The 17,760-nt window shown below is 43.8% G+C and overlaps 1 protein-coding gene across 1 annotated transcript; it reads right to left on the bottom strand.

Annotated features, from left to right (window-relative positions):
- Positions 1–8,144: 8,144 nt before the first annotated feature.
- Positions 8,145–16,042, bottom strand: FGA (fibrinogen alpha chain). Its single transcript, XM_084769197.1, has 6 exons — positions 15,912–16,042; positions 13,554–13,688; positions 12,766–12,949; positions 11,670–11,815; positions 9,973–11,125; positions 8,145–9,027 (listed from the first exon to the last, which is right to left on the bottom strand). Exons 1-6 carry the CDS (start codon positions 15,963–15,965, stop codon positions 8,318–8,320), a joined length of 2,382 nt encoding a protein of 793 aa, XP_084625323.1. The 5' UTR covers positions 15,966–16,042; the 3' UTR covers positions 8,145–8,317.
- Positions 16,043–17,760: the final 1,718 nt, after the last annotated feature.

Raw genomic sequence — 17,760 nt, 5'->3', positions numbered from 1 at the left:
AACTGGTCTACCTTTCAAGTAGGCCTCAAGGCCAGAGTCCAAGCAAGCCATGAAGCTATGGAGTGTGTTTCTTAGGGAAATGATGAACTGAGAGGCCAAGATTGCCCATCATCCTCAGTTAGATTGTGTGTGTGTGTGTGTGTGTGTGTGTGTGTGTGTGTGTGTGTTTGATAGTTAACACTACACCTAATGTGGAAATATGATTGTCTACCCTTTATGCCTCTCCCCATGGGCACCCAGCTCAGTGTCCCTGCTGCTGCTGTCAATGGTGCCTGTTTGCACTGAACTTAGTGTCCTGGGTCCCATCTTCTCAATGTTCACTTAAGTGAAGGCTAATTTGTTTCTCACAAACTCTCTCTTAGGACCTTGTTCCTTTAACTTTATCTTTGCCTGGCCTTGATGCCACAGATTCTGTCCATCCCAGTCTACACCACACCACTGATACCTTCTACATTGTCAAAAAGACCATTCTAAACAACTCTGCCCATTACCTGCCTGCTTAAAGTTGACTCTTCAGAACCAATGACTGGATGCCTTGCACCCAAGTCCCATCGATGGAGGCAAACACGGTCATTAATGGCTTCCATGACTGGCTCCTGCCCCTTTACATACCTACATTTTTGTTACAACAGGCTTTCCACCACTCTAGTACAAAGCAGTCCCTTAAATCTTTTTAATGGCCTTATTGAATTATAATTTATATGCTAAAGCAAAAATACTTAGTTTGATTCTCAGTGCTATAACACACACACACAAACACACACACACACACACACACACACACACACACACACACACACACACACACACCCCAAAACAAAACAAAACAAAAACCTGCCTATGTATTTTTGTACATAGTCCAACTCAAACCGAATCTCTCCGCTGTATACATGCTCACGTGTGTGCATGCAGACACAGGCCCCTCACCCACATGGAATTATTACATCCATCACCTCCTAAGCCTTCCTACTGTCTCTTGTTTGTTTCATTGTTTTAATGTGACAGCACTTGACATGAGATCATTTCTAAATGCACAACACTACACTTCTGTCTATAGCGGATCATTAAAATTTACTCAGTTCTATAACGTCATACACATCAAAAGTTCCCCCTTCTCCCCTCCCATTCCATGCTTGATATCACCTTGTTGTCAGTGAAAATATGAAAGAAAGAGGCCATCGTTCAACATGGCTTCTGCAAAGAATGACAAATAGAATTGATTTGGTGGTCCAATAATCTCACTCCTAAAAACAAAAACAAAAACAAAAACAAAAAAGAAACAAAAGAAAACAAAAAACAAAAACAAAAACAAAACACATGTCCAAACACGTGAAGTCAAGGCCCAGAGAACTGCCTGCAGCCCTGTATCTATCCTGCTGGCCAGGCCCAGGGGTGTGTTTCCTCCTACACAATCTGACAAATTGCGGCTGATTTCGAAACGCCCCCAGTCAACTGTGCACTCTCAGAACATTCTGAAAGCCTTAGGAAATTGCTCACATTTTGGCAATGAACCCCAGCCATCTGCCTGTTTGTTTTGCTTCCCTGAGAAGCTTTTCTTCAACTTCGATTCCGGCGTGGACAGCTTGTAATTCATAAACACTGAGTGAATAAACTTCAAGAATTGCCAAGGCCTTGGCTATCTCCTTTTTTTTTTATATGTTGGGTTTTTTTTGTATATGTTTTATATCGGTTGTTTTTCTAATAACGGCACACAGGCGCATGCACACACACAAACATGGACATTCAACATGCAGAATTCGTGGAGGTAGAATTTTGAAAGTACAAAAGTTCAGTGAGTTGAGGGAGGTGGAACAGCATAATCCTCAGACCTTTGCTCTTTCCTTAAGCAAACACAGAGGGCAGAATGAGTACCTGGAGCAGAAAGCAAAGCCTGCTTTCACATGAAACCTCTGTGATGGTCAATTCTTGGTGTTCAAATAGTTGATGCACATGCCCCTGGGTAATCGGTCATGCGCTAATCTACCCAGCCAGCAGTGCTGAGTAGAAAGGCCAGAGCCGCCGTGCTCAGTTTAATCTGCAGGTGTTTTAAAAACAGAGGTTTCTGGCCCGCATTTATTAAAAAGATCCTCCGCTTTTTAGTAAGCATCCTCAAGAGTTTCTGATCACCAGCTGGATTTTGGAATTATTGACATGTTTACAATTATCAGAGACTCTTTTATCCTTCTGACCCAGTGCCATATTGACGCAGATGGTGACCACGAAGCACTGTTGAGCACGGGGTCATCCTTGGAGTTGCCTCAACTTCATAGGCGACCCATGGCCCCTGTTTAAGAGGGAACTCGGGTTTAACATGTCTCTAAAGGTTAAACTCAGATAAAGACCACTTCAACTGGCAGGCTCATGTGAGTCTCTCAGTTGGACTTCAGTTTGCCTTGAAGAGCACCCATTGGTTATCCTCAGACCTAAAGCCATCATAGCCTTTGTCTATTCTCAGGCAAAGGTGATCAAAGGGTAACGTGTTACTAGTTGTTACCCAGACTATTTTTCTTGTCTTAACATTTTATTTTGAAAGGCTCAGACACAGGACCTACTTCAGGAACAGTTTACTGAGTATCCCTGTGGCCTTCACCCATACTCATCAACTGTTTGCTGTGTGTGCTGGATCTCTCCAAAGGAAACACATGATACAATTTTGCAACCACCTGTGTAGGGACATAGTCCTGAGGTTAGGGACCTCTGAGGCTAGCTCAAAGTTGAGCTTAGCAAATATTTTTCAGAGAACTCTGTTGTAACCACAGTCACCCACCTTCAGCCCGGAGCTGATGGGCAGCAAGGCCTCTGCCTGGCCACTATCTCTGGAAACATGGAAACATAGTAGTTGCTTTACATTTGTTTGACTTTACCACACGGGACTGAAAGACGGCACCCAGCTTTCACGTAAGAGCTAAGTCAACTCTCCTTCCCAGGTGTGAATTCCTCAACCCAGTACATGTCTCCACGATGCTCAAGGCCCAACCTGCTCTCACCTTCAGCTAATTGTGGCTACTTCTCTATATTTGAGATTTATAAGAAGTTCAGGTTAAAACAATCAATCAAGCTGGATTTGGTAGCCCATGTCCTTAGTCCCAGCAACTTAAAAGGCAGACGCGGGTGCATCTGTCAATTCACAGCCAACTTGGCCAAGGTAGAAAGTTCCAGGACATCCAGAGCTACTTAGAGACACTGTTTGAAAAACAAATAAACAAACACAAACAAACAAAATCCCCAAGCCATGACTGAGGGAGCAGATGTGTGAACAAATGAACAAATCTCAGAAATTGCTTTTGTGTGAAGACTTTTTTTTCCCTACAAAAAAACTTGTATTATGACCATAGCTTTTAAAACTAAACATTGAGATCCCAAACTGTTTCAGTAAATGCCAAATGCCCTAGTTTTTTTCTGTTGCTATGATAAAGCACCCTGACAAAAAGCAACTTACCCTACCCCTCGGTTCATGGCTATAGACCAACATAAGAGGGAAGTTAAGGTGACAGGAACTTAAAACAGTCACATCACAGCCACAGTCAGGAGCAGAAAAAAGTGAACGTATCCATGTTTCTAGTACTTATAGTATGAAGTCCAGGATGCAAAATCCAGAAAATGGTGCCACTCACTGTGGGCTCTGTGTTCTCAGATCAATCAACATAATAAAGACAATCCCCCTACAGGAGACCTGATCTAGACAGTGGGGGATGTTCAGGGACTGGGATTACCAGACTTCAGTGGTAGTGTGGATTTCTTTCTTATTTCATCAATTTTCTCTTTAATAATACTTTGGTACAGTGATCTGTTTTTCCTGATGTGTGTGAGTGTGTGTGTGTGTGTGTGTGTGTGTGTGTGTGTGTGTATCTGGCTGGCTGGCTGGCTGAAAGGTTGGTTGTCTGACTGTCTCCTGGTTTGGGGAATAAGAAGAAAGAAGCAGACTTATTTGAAATTTCTTATGCTATCAATGTGCATTGAGATCTCACATTATACATGTTGGGCTATTTCCCTGTCTTCTGTACAAACACGATGTGGAGTGTGTCTCCTTGCCTTCCCACTGCTGCATGGAGCCTCGCTACACAGCCTCCTGGATGCCCAGCATCCCACCCTAGTTCAATATTTTCCTGGCTGTGTTTTTCACTGACGACTGCACAGTGGAAAGGATGCTAAACGCTGCTTCTGCTGCTTCTGTACTGTTGCTTCTACTTCTTAGCTGGTCTGACGCACTGGAACTGCTCATGTATCTGAAAGCAAGAGACCCTGAGACTTCAAGGAACTAGAGAAAGCGTGCAGAGTGGGGCAGTCCCATGCTGTTGGGGGCAGTCTTTTCACAAGCCTTAGGAAAGCAGCTGGGGGAGAGAGCCATAGAGTTCATCCTCCACTGTGGATACTGAGAATTGAAGGGAGCATTAAGAGCTTTATCATGCTAATAGATCGAAAAGCTAATGACATTTAACTTTTGCCTTGTCTTGCCTTTTAATCTAGATTTGTTTTCTGAATACCCCACTTTTGTAGGTTGTTTTTGTTTTTATTTTTGTCTTAATGACAGCTTATTTTTTTTCTCAGAAAACGGAGTATTTAAGGAATAGTTTCTTCTAGGTTTAAATTTTTTTTGCACTGTGTGTGTCTATGAGAGAGAGAGAGAGAAAGAGAGAGAGAGAGAGAGAGGGAGAAGAAGAAGAAGAAGGAGAAGGAGGAGGAGGAGGAGAAGGAAAAAGAGGAGGAGGAGGAAGAGGAGAGGAGAGGAGAGAGGAGAAGAGAAAGAAAGCATAGGCATGTAATTGCCTGTGTGGAAAGGTCTGAGAAAATCTCCCTCCCTCAGCCTTGTTAAGGCAGGGTCTCTCTCATTTCTGCCCTGCTGCGTACTCTAGGCTAGCTGGACCAGGAGGGTTTGAATAAGTCCTCACAGTAAAAGTGAGGGATTTCACACATGCGTTCTGGGATCAAACTCAGACCATCTGGCTTATGTGGCAAGCACTTTGCCTGCCGAACTACTCACTTGCTTAGGTTTCTATGACAATTTATAGAATGTTCTTTTTTTTTTTTTAATAGTGTGTATATTTAGTGTACGTCTGCATGCATGTAGAGAAGACAGAGACAGTTCTCATTTGTCTGTTACCTGATTGAAACCAGAGCATCAATCAGACTTAGTAGCAAATACCTTTGCCTACTGAGCCATGTCATGGGCCTGGTTAAGGAGCATTAAAATCAAATTAACTTTGATTTTATAACTAAAAAAAAAAAAAAAGCTCAGTTTCTGATACTCATCTTATTGCCTCACTGTCCGTTAGAGAGCCGATAAGGAGTCGGAACACATGGGTGCTTATACAGGATCCTTATAGTTGGAATGTTGCCAGCATGATTGACCTTACACTTGCCAAGTGGGGGACGGAATGTCAAGCAGGACTCTTCCCACGCTAGTGAGCTTCTCGGCACCACCGCCAACAACAGCTGCTCCGTTCCTGGTGAAAGGCATGCCAGTGTTCCTGCAAGCATCTCTCTGCCTTTCGGGCATTTTTGAGCATTAAGTTCCTTTAACACTTGGCTCTTCTGCATGTGCATTTCAAAAAGAACCGGGGTCGAGGGGTGGCTTTATTAGCTTTAATGTGAGTATGAGTGAGTGTTTAATATCAGTCTGCACTGCAATCTTTGGTGGAGATATCTACATATACTTTAGAGGTAACTGTGTGTTCTGTTTGTCATGTTCCTATTAGCGGGCTTTGTGTTTGACTCCATCTTGGAGACAAATGCTTAGACTTAAAACACATTTTCTGTTCTCCATATGTTGGCTCTGTTTCTTAACAATTAAACTTTATTATACAACCCAAATAGCATACACAAAAGGAAAAAAAGGTTAAAGGGACAGAAGAGTGAACCTTCCGGTATCCGTTCCACGGGACGGGTCCTTAGGTGTCTCTCTGTCCCGCGTGCTGGTCCGGCCTGGTTGCTCTCTACGCGCTCTCCTTCTCTCCTCGAGGGTCAATTAAGAAAACAATAGCCACAGTGGGGTTCCCTCCAAGATTGCTTCCACCTGTGACAAAGCTTAATCTTTCCCACATCCATAGGTAGGAAGCTGTGTGTCCCTGTATCACATGAGTAAGGCTCTGAAACACGTGTGTTTCCTGAACCATTCACCCATTAACCATCTTTCCCCCACCTATTGACATAAAACTTAGTGTGTAGACCAGGCTGGCCTGGAATCTGCATGGATTCTCCTGAGTGCTGAAATTATAGGCATCTGTTCACTCCCAGTTCCTGGAGGATTTAAAATGCTCTAGCCTTCCCCTCAAATCATGCATACCAACAGATAACTATGGTGACGCAGCCTGAGCCAGGACTCACTAGTCAGGCTTGGTATAATGTTAGGCTGAATCATGGCTGTCGGCCTGTAGGGACTGGCCAGTGGCACCTTGTTTGGAAAGATATCTCTTGTGTGTCCAGTGTGCATATGGAAAAATGGCAATAGTATTCTAAGGCTCTTTTTTTTTTTTTTTTTTTTTTGGTGCTCAAAATCGGGATGAGGTGGACATCCCCGTTGAAGGCATGCTTTCTGAATCCTCTAAGTTATCTCTACTGGATCCCCCTGTGGCATAAGTTAGCTCTGCTAGGTTCCCTCCATAGCATAGGCTAGCCCTTCTAGGTTCCCTCCACAGCATAGATTAACTATACTAGGTTATCCCCATAACGTTGATTAGCTCTGTTAGATTACCTTCATAGCATAGATTAGCCCTTCTAGATTCCCTCTATAGCTTAGGTTAGTTCTGCTAGGTCATCCCTGTAACATAAGTCACATCTGTTGGGTCACCTCTGGAACATAGCTTACAGCACTATGCTGACTTGAGTTTTCCCTCCTCTCCCAGATAGCAGTACGTAGCTCTGTCTTCCTGTGCCTTGACATGCTGCTCCGTGCAGTCCTTCTAGGTCAGATTAGAATCAGGCACGGGGCCCAGAGGATAACCTTTATCCTCTGTGGTGAGTGTTATCTTGCTTCCTAAACCACTGCGCTGTTTCACGTGCTCATCCCCTATCCGTTGCCCCAGCGGAAAGCTCAGGAAGTGATAAGTGATAACCCTTGACCTTTAAGGAGCAGTAGCTGAGTTTTCAGAAGGGAATCAACAGTGATCACCACTGCCCCCCCCCCCCCCAGGGCCAGTCCTCAAATCCAATATTTACTCTTGGTAAAGGTTAAAATGTTTTCTTAGAGTTAGCAAACCAAGGGTGGAATTTGGAGTTATCACATCAGGAAAAAAAAAATGTTGATATTTGTGAATAGAATAAAGTAAACTGAAGTGAAGTTTTAAAATGGTTCTTTCGTAAACCCATAAACACTCAAGTAGAGAGTGGATCTTAGAATAGTGGCTGGGAAAGGGGTGGTGGCTTTTCTCCAATAGACTCCCCCAGTTGAGAGGCGTGAGAGCGCTGGAAAAGCGAGAGTAGCACTTAAAACGAAGAACAACTGGAAAGGCTTTATGAATGGCCAGGCAGCCACTGTTGCGGTGAAAGGAGTGCGCCATGGTCTCAGTGCTCTTTCTCTGCCTGTACCACTTGTAACTACAGTAGGAAAGCAAAAACCAACCAAACCAAACAACCAAACAAACTAAACCAAAAAAACCAAAAGTAAAACCAACAAGAAAAACTCCCAAAATACAAAATATAAAAAGCAAAACAAATGGCAACAAAAATTGCTGGGCCCAGTCGGTGGCTCAGTCAGTAAAGTGTTTGCCATGTGGAAACAGGAGGACCTGAATTCAACTCCCCAGCAACCACACAAAAAGCCAGGAGCGATCACAACAGTGTGGTAATGCCAAGTGGTCAGAAGATCTGTGGGGCGCACTGGCCAGCCAGTTTAGAGAAACTGGCACACTCCGGTTCAGGGAGAGACGCTGTCTCAAGCTGAGGCAGCAAGCACTAGAGACTAGTCTGGGCCCCAAAGGTCAGCTTAGAACCCCAGCACTCAATCACGTGTGTGAATTGGCTTCTGTTCAGTAGGCCTATGACTAGGGCATCTGAGAAAAGAAGTGTTCGAACCAGCACCTTTCAGAGTAGCCAAGAAGAACTCAAATCTGACTGCCTTTCCTAACGGAATGAATATCCCTTGGTAGCTCCTTGCATGAGCTTTAAAACTCATAGAGGTATTTAAAGGTGAAAAAAAAGTATAACTTTATTTTTTCAGAGCAGTAATACATCTCAGTTACATTTAGCTACAGTACAAAGAACAATGAAATAGCACCTGGAAATTTTTTTTTTAAGTTCACAAGATTTTTGACTTCATCTTCCTTGTTTTCTTTCGTCTCAGCTAACCAACAGAGGACCCCCCCACTCTCTGTTCCTTCAGCTACTGTTCCCCCAGAGGTCTGATTTTCATCCGAACAACCCTGAGGGAATAATCTGCTCCTCTGAAGGGAGCCCAGACCACCCCATTCTCTATCTCATAAGGGCTGTTGTTCCTGGGGTCATAGGTGCCCCCGCGGTAGTAGACGCCATTGAGGTTGGCAGCCTGACAGCTGTTGTACCACCAGCCTCCCCCATAGACCTCTGCACAGTTCTCTTCCCAGTGGTCTGCATCTCTGTCAAAGGTACTGAACTGCATGTTGCTGTGTGAGGTGTATTCCGGCCCCTCCTCAACAGAACCTTCCATCAGAGCGTCTCCCGCAGTGCCCCGGTAGGAGGAGACCTGCAGGGCGTAGCCCTCCGCCTCCGAGCCTACCCGGAAGTGGTACTCCGCATAAGCATCCCTCCCATCCCAGTCCTGTAACTCAACCCTGAGGACAGAGCCCTTCAGAGTGAGTAAGTGGACGTACTCATTGCCTAGCCAGAACTCCCCCTCCCCCTTGTCATTCAGGCTGCCGAAACCTCTCTTGTAGTCTTGCCAGGTCCGGTTAAAATTCAGTGATCCATCCATTCTTTGCTGGATCAAAAGCCATCCTCCCAAACTGGTCTCTTGATCGCAATAAACAGAAAAAGCCTTACTGGATCCAGGTAGCTTGATACTGAAAATGCCACTTTGGGCACCTGAAGGATGAGTTTGGAGGACATCATCACAGTCTATTAAAAAAAAAATTAAGCTGGTTGGAGGAAGTTATTCTTATTTAGCTTTACAAAAACAGGCATCCCCCACATTAAAGAAGCTAGGTACTGCCTATCTGCCTGCCCTCCTTTCTTTCTTTCCTTCCTTCCTTCCTTCCTTCCCACCTCCCATAGGAAAAGGATGCACCTACACTGAGATCTAATTTTAAGCAAGTAGAGGATATTTATGTCTTCAAAATGCCAACTTTCTTTAAGTGGATTTGAAATCTTACTTGTACATACTAATAGCAAATGATCATTAAAAGTAGCTAGCTAAGAAAGGCCTGGTGGTAATTCCAGCACTCCGGGGGGCAGAAGCAGGCAGATTGTTGTGAGTTTGGGGCCAGTCTGGTCTACAAAGTGAGTCCAAGACAGCTAAGATAACACAGAGAAACCTGTGTTTTGAGACCTGTCTCAAAAAAAAAAAATCAAAAAGAAGAAGAAGAAGAAGAAGAAGAAGAAGAAGAAGAAGAAGAAGAAGAAGAAAAAGAGGAGGAGGAGGAGGAGGAGGAGCTAACTAAGTATTTGTCAATAAACACTAACAACACAGTTCTAAATGTCAACTGAGACATACATTAAACTCAATGTTAGTGGGTTGGGTATTTCAATAGCACACATTTTTTAATGAATTAGGTTAAACAGACTCAGAATTGAGTGTCAGAAGAATTTGTTCATTTATTTAAAATATATTTATTGAGCAATGACTGCCCTGTTAGGCATTTGGGAATTACAGAAATAGACATATGGCAAAGTCCTTGCCCCCACGGAACGTACAGTCTAGCATGATCAAAAAAAAAAAGTGATTTCAATAAGGCATTATAGAAGGTTAGGAAAGAGATGCTGCGTGCCTGGTGAGCACTTTGCAGAAATGGCTAACGTAACTAGGGGGCCAAGAGGAACTTCCCGAAAGTTAAGTGTGGATACCTCTGGACATGCGCGATTTGGTATGGCCCCTCGTGGTGGTCCGACTTTCTTCTTCATGGTGGGCATCACTTCCTGCCTCATCTGCCATTTTATAGCTCTTGGTCACCTGTTGGTTTTTTACAGTTGAGGTTTTACTACTGGTAGCAAACTCAGGTACATGGGAGCCAGGGTTATCAATGTCTGTGAAGATGTCAGAATCAGCGCCCCTAGCCTGGGTCTTACTGCCAAGTTCCTTGAAGTCAGATGAGAGTGAATCGAAGTGACTGCCAAAAAAGGCAGCATGGTCGGGATGCCTTCGGGCTAATTCATCAAGGCTGCCACTAAAGCTGTGGGTCGTATCGAAGTCAGGCATATCGCCACAGTCAGAGCCATCATCCGACGTGATCACTTCCTTCACCACTTCTCGGCGACCATCCTTACCCACAGTAGTCTTGGTAATGGTTTTAGAGCACGAACGACGCGTGGTGCTTGTGCCAGTAGAGGTGACTTTTTCACCTCCAATCAGGAGCTCTTTACCTCCTTTAGAGGAGACCGCTGTACCTGCGTGGTACTCTTTCTTTGACCCTGAGCTGGTACTTCCTGTAGACTCTGAAAACTCACCCCAGTCAGGGTTGCTAGGTCTGAGGACCCCAGAACCTGAGCTATCAGGCCTGTAACTTCCAGGTCTAGAGCTTCCAGAACCCAAGTTTCCAGTACCACCAAAACCCGTGGTGCCCGGGTTATGACTTCCATCACTTCCAGTCCCAGAGCTCCCAGGACGCCAATACCCAGACCCACCAGGTCTAGGGTTCGTGGGGTTTTCTTTCCCTGAATCTGGTCCATGTGTTGGAGAGTCGCCTCTTGAATCTCCTCGTGAACCCCCAACCTTCCCGGACCTCTCCAGCTCCATTCTCATCTGCCGCATTTCCGTCAATGCCTTCCATTCCGGAGGGGCCTCCTGAAGCTGGCTCTTGTAATTTCCGGGAACCAAGTCAGGAACTGGAGCCATCTTTAAGGTTGGCAAGTACCGCCTGTTTTCGGCAGGGAACAAGTCTTTAGCGATGACCTGTTCGAGCTGCTTTTGCTGACTCTGGTAGTCGTTAAGGTCGATCTCACGGTTTACAGCCCTGCTGCAGGACCCTTTGCAAGAGCGGATCTTGATGTCAATGTCCACCTAAGGAGAGGAAGACAGAGAAATTCACCTATGTCTGTCTGTTGACTTCAATGAGTTTCTGGTGGTCGGCTCACGTTTTTGGAAATGGGTCTTATTTCTTCGACTCTCAGAAAAATCAGTCCTACCCTTTGTCTTCGGCTTCTCATGACCTCCTCACCGGAAGCTGTTGCAGGGGCCAGAGAGGTTGGGCAGTGGGAGCTATTTGGATCCACTTTAGAATTTGGATGGGGGAAAGAGAGAAAGGCTCTAATCCAGGTGAATGGAAGGCCTCACTAAAAGATCCTCCTCCATGATGCTGAGGCCAAGGTCTCAGCATGTGGTGGGCCTACAGCACAGAGCACATGCTTTTGAAATACACTATCTATCCATCCTTCAAGATTTTCCTTCCCGTCTCTAGACTTCTGTCTCCATCTCCAGGGAGGGGACATCTTGTATTTTGGGTAAATAATGGATTTAGTAGCCACTCTGCGGATGACTGGGAAGATGACTTTTCCTTCTTGGTCAAAGACAAGTTGGGTCCAGGCCCCTCCCCTCCCCCCCTTACCTCCAGCCGCTTCATGTCTATCAGCTGAGCCTTGACATTGTTCTGCAGCACCTGAATTTGTTGGGCTTTCTCTATGACTTTGCGCTTCAGGATCTCAATTCTGCGTCTCAGGTCTTCCGATACTTGGCCATATGCGTTATCAAAGTCTGAAACAGAGAGCACATGGTATTCAGGTGGCTGCAGACTGATTCGTTTGTAAAAGAAAAAAAGGGAGGCAGAGAAAATTGCTTATACGTATTTCTTCACTTTGTTTCTTTATAATTTGCCCTATGGATGTATAACCTGTATACTTCAGACTTAGATTGTTCCATACAAAAGTTACTTATGGGTATTAGTGACACTGTCCTACTTGTGACTTGGAATCCAAATAGATCTGGAAGAAATTACTGCAGAGTTTTAATATTGGGGTTAGGAGGTAAATAGTTAGCGTGATCACATCAATTAAAATATTTGACCATAGCTTCATTCATGGTACTCGACTGTATTGTTGGATATTTCTGTTGAGTTTTGCTTTCTACCTATAACCTTAAATTGCTTTTTAAGCTTTTTGGGTGTCACAAGGGTCACTCACCCGCCATCTAATGCTGCATCATTGACATTAAATTGTTCACGGTCTCAGGAGGACAGAATAAGTCAAACAAAGCCTCAAGGACCGGGTCATCACTGGACTTACTCTCGATGCCTAGAGTGACCACAGTGTTTATTAGCCCTGTTTGATCCTAAGGGCAAGACTGAGCATCACCCTGTATGTCAAAGTTTAAAATACTTAACTGACTCAGCCAGACCTGGAGCTGACTGCTAACTTGTGTCTTTGAGAAGTTTCTTGACCTCCGAGACTCCTTGTCTATAGGATTGTAACAGAAGAGCTGCTGGAAGGGCCTGCTCACCTCTTCCTATTGTCAAACTATGGGATGTTTAAAGTCTAAGATAGCTTCTCTACCTTTGTGGAATTGACATCCCTCTCCTTAAATTTAAGTGATTTCCATACTAGGTACTTTGAAATAAAATCGCAGTAGCTACAAGAAGACATTATCATCATTGGGGATTTTTGTTGCTGTCCTTGTCTAGTGGACAAGACAAAATATGTCCTACTTACTGTGGGCATTGGCGAAGTCCCCTCTCAAATACTCCATAATATTCCTGGTCAGTGAATTAGAATCCTTGTTGTTCTTTTGAAAATCGAACAGTGAGTTTTTGAGCTTGTTTATTCTGTTTGTAAAATCCTGGTTGACTTCATCAATCAAGCCTTTCATCCTGCAGCCTGAAGGGCATTTTTGGTTCTGAAAATGAAGGGGGAAATTGTATGAAAGGCCTATCTCTTAGCCCCCAGAATGTTTTGTATGTTATCACAGTCCCCACTGTTTCCTTTCCTCAGCTCTTCCAAAGTCACCACAGACATAAAAGTGGCTACAAGTGGCTGTAGAGATGGCCAGAGGTTAAGAGCACTGACTGTTTTTCCAAAGGTCATGAGTTCAATTCCCAGCAACCACATGGTGGCTCTCAACCATCTCTTCTGGCCTGCAGGCAGAATGCTGTATACATAATAAATAAATAAATTTTTTAAAAAGTGGCTACAAGAGCTAGCTAACAAGGGAAATTCCAGGATGGAAGGCCACTTATCCTCCCATGAGGCTCTGGGAATTTTGAAGCTGCATTACTTAGGTATCTGGTTTGTTTATGCCACAAGAGACCCGAGGTAACTAGACAATGCCACTGGACTAGTTTTGTTTCCATTCTCTCTCTCTAACTTGACATGTAAGGGGTTAGGTTACTGTTAGATTATCTCCGGTGGGGAAAGGTTTCTGGGACCCATTGAAATGAGCCTATAGCCTATTGGTGCCATAAGGAAGGACCCTCTCCCTGTTCACCATGTCCTCTGCTTACCCAGTCATCATCGGAGCAGAAGGGCCAGTCTGTCTCTTTGCAGTGGCTCGGAAGTCTCTCCACAATTCTTGGGCCACGCACTGCCCCGCCTTCTGCTTCAAATTCCCCTGCCGTGTCCGGGTTGGTGTCTGCAGTCTTTGAGAGTCATTCAAACATTCCAAAAGGAGCAGAGGCCACAACAATGTCAGCCACCAGAGGAGACAGCGTCATGCTCACAAGCCCCAGGGGAGAAAAGGCAGTCCTTAAAGGCCGATGCTGCTGGCCTCCACAGGACTCCAGTATCTTACAGCCCAATAAAATTCAACTTATTTTACGAAGTCATTATGAGAAGCAAAGGAGATAAAGGGTGTGAATTTTAAAACTGTATTTGATGCTAGGTAAGAGCCCACTAGATGTTAAGAGTTTCAAAAGAAAAATGGTCTGGATTAACAGCATTAGCTAAAATTTCACCTTTTTCTTCTCTCTTGTGACCATAGATGAAACGATAGCTGAAAAATTCAAGCTGTCTCTCCTGAAAGTCCTCTTTCTGTATTCGAAAGCCTATGGCCTCCTGCACTTACTCCCCACTCCTCCTTCAGGTTTCTATGGTAACCTTCGGAGATGGTCCATGATTCAGGGAAGCATTTATCAAGGACACAAATGTGGGGAAGTTAAAAATTTGGCAGTGTTTTGTAGTACAATCCTGCAATTGTAGATTTTCATTTGAAATGGAAATAATAAACACTTAAAGCAGTAATCAGCAACTAGCAATTTTTTGAACACCTTATAATTAGAAATACAGAGCTAAAAATTCTCAGCTGTAAATCAAATGAAATATAAAACATTTTGTCCAGTAAGGCTTCAGTTTAATGGATAAAGATGGCTTTGGGACTTTGCTATTTTTCACTCTGTCCTACCAACTCACAAGGATTTTACTGTCACTACTATAGTTTGGGGTAGTTCATCCTTATAATTAGTCATCACAGTCTCATTTTCATTTGTGAAAATTCAAATAATCCTAATTATCATAATTAAAGGAACGAAGAACATTTATTTAAAAGAACAAGTAGAATCCTTTTGTATAAGAAATATAATGGTAAATTCAGTTTTATTTCAGAGTAGAATAGCATAACAATAAAGCAGACAGAAATTCAATAAAATAATAAGAGATAAGGAAAATAATAGAACTACAAATTATCTAGAAATATTGCCGTAGCTGGTGATTTTAGTTTTATTCCCACAATAGTGTTTTATTCTTTACTCTCTGATATCAAGATTTTTGAATGGTGAGCCAAGAAAACAACTGAACTAATGTGCACCCTGGGTAAGGAATTAGGATGTCACTGAGTTCCTTGGACATGGTTGGCTTGTCCTACAAATCAGAATGCCTCAGAAGCCCCATTGGTTTAGGTTTCTTTCCTTTATATGTCTTTGGAGCTAACTTTCAGAAATTATTTCGGTATTTAGACGTTATTTAGAAAGAGCCCAAGTCCTTCTCCCAAAGACCACACTACCCACAGCTAGCTTCTTTAGAGTCTGCTGTCTGCTTTCAAAGGTGATTGAGTCGCCTTTTCCCTTTGATGTCTTCCATAAGATATAAAAACTACCTTTAGGGTTGGGGATGGGGCTCGGTGGTAGAGCGCTTGGGTTCAGTCCTCAACATTCCCAACAAAACTAAAATGTTACAAATAAAGCAAAAACTAGAGGAAGACGATACCAAACCTAAAACAGTCTGCTCATTATAGACAGCTAGAGAGCGGTTCGTATCGAGTGTTCTGTTCTGTTAGGACGATGTTTCCAGACTTTAGAGGGACAAAGATGCGGAAGAGTCATGAGGCTTGCAATCTGGCTGTGTAGCCCAGTTGTAGAGGGCTTTCCTGGTACATCCAGATACCATCAGCAGGTCCCAACCTGTGGGTCGTGACCCCTTTGACAAACCTCCGTCTCCAAATATATTCACATTATGATTCATAGCAGTAGCAAAATTGTACTTATCAATTAGTAACAAAAGTAATTTTTATGGTCGGGGTCACCACAACACGGGACTCTGTATTAAAGGGTCTCAGAATTAGGGAAAGTTGAGAAGCACTGTGCTATATCAATCCTCAGTACCATGAAACGATACTAACCAAGCAGTGTTGGAAGGCTGAACCTGACAGATGAATCAGCATGAATGACAGATGTCAAGACCCCTCATTTCCCTATGGCCTTCCTCTTGACATCAAATTATACCCTGTACACAGGGTATACGAGCCCATCTAGGAATTTTGACTCTATGGCCTGGCATTTATAAAGCTAATAGCAAAGGAATGGTAGGCCCTGAAATCAAAGCTCCTTGTAGAAGAAATAACAGAGAAAGGGATAAGAGAAGGCACCTACCCAAACTGTGCTGGCCACACTCAGGACAAGGCAGGCGACCCTCAGGGAAAACATGTTTTCTGAGTATGGTCTTGGCTCGTGAGGAGCACTGCCGCCGAGAGGAAGGAGGACTGACTCTGCTCAAGGCTCCCATCCTACTTAAGCCTGCAGGAGGCTGGGTTAATCATCACCTTTGTCCTATCCAAATAGCCAAAGCTCACAAGGCATCCTTTGCTCTGACCAAAACATTGATATCCCAGAAATTCTTGCTCAATTCTCGGTAGCTTGTTTGCTTCCGATAAGCTGATTGTGCGGCCAGCCATTGGGGGGAAACTCCACATTCCAGGAAGTGGGGCACTTTTTGGCTACAAGGATGGAGCAACTTCTGTATCTGAAGAAGTGTGAAGCTTGCAAGGGCTGTGAGGGCATTCTGGCTGTCATTTCCATGAAGTAGAGATTTAACCAATGATATTTGACTGCGTGTAGGATTCAGAGTTCATCTGCACTTCAAAATGACTGGAAAGTCTACCATAAGCTTACGATAAGTATTTTCCTCCATCCAAATGTTAAGACAGCATTGACTGGGGCCAAACACCTACATGTACAGTCCTAGCTCCAGCTTCTTGGCTCTATGCTCTTATGAAGGTTAACTTTTCATCCTTGTGAACCAGTGCCCCCTACTACAGGTATTAATAAACAAATGGGTGAATTATTTCAAGGCCTCCAGAGCAGTTGCCACTGCTGCCTGGTAGTAAGTGGTAGCCATTATTGGAAAACGGAAGTGCCATGGAAAATGTTCTTTCTTTCCTCCTTGTGCCTTAGGGAATGACCAATTCTTCTGGGCTCAGTGAAGCTGCTGTTTGACCCACCCACCTACTTTTACTCCCCCCCCAAAAACCAACAACTGGATCTTGAACAGATCTTGCTGCATTATTCACAGGTCCATGCTATGGAAGCAGTTCATTCACCTTCAGTGGATGAATGGATAAAGACAAAGGGTAAACACAAGAGATTATTGCTCGGTCAGGGAAAAGAAGAAAATGACGCACTTGGAATACGTTTGAACCTAAAGGACATCATGCTAAGCGTAAGGTGTGATTTCATGCCTACGTGGAACCTAAAATGTGGAACTCAGAGACTGGAACACAGTAGTGGTGGCCAGATGAGAAATGAGGGAAGTAGAAAGAAAGAAAAAAAAAAAAAAGAAGAAGAAGAAAAGGAAAGGATAGTCAAATGAGGTGATGCATGTGCCAATTAGATCCAAAGCATCAAACGCATATAACTTTAACTTATCAGTCACGATTCAATAAAATAAAAAGCCTTTGAATACAGTTTGCTGTATGTAGTAATAAAAAAACTGAGGGCCAGTTAAATTTGAATCTCAGACAGACAACCAATATAGCTTAGTGTGTATATGTCTTCTGCAATAATTGTAATATACTCGGATGCTGTTGTTGTACACAGGAACTTCACACTTAGTGGGGTATCCTGTTAGCTGGCAAGCAGCCCTGCTTTGTCAGAAATTCTCCTTCCCGTGTGAATCCACTCAGTTACAGCAGACGCTGGTGTTTCTTGAGCGGTTACTTAGCGCGCAGATATTTGCTGGACATTCTGCAGGCTCCTGACTTAACACCTTAGCTCCTCTATCTGTTCTTCGATCAGGCCTCACTAGGGGCATTTATCATTGTAGAGGCATTATACGTCTCTTCCACCGGATCAGACATGAAAAGATTGAAATACTGTACTTGTTTCTATAGTCTCTGTAAAAGGCACAGATCCTCACTGAGCAAGCAGGCACGAATTGTGTTCCTCTGTCACCAACAGAGCAGCCCAGACACGTGGAGCTCGCCACAGTCAGATGAAAGAGCCC

Source organism: Acomys minous (assembly GCF_964271855.1).
Source record: "Acomys minous genome assembly, chromosome: 19".
In the NCBI taxonomy this organism is placed as follows: domain Eukaryota; kingdom Metazoa; phylum Chordata; class Mammalia; order Rodentia; family Muridae; genus Acomys; species Acomys minous.
Note: the sequence above shows the minus strand (reverse complement) of the source record. Positions and strands in the feature narration are given on the sequence as shown.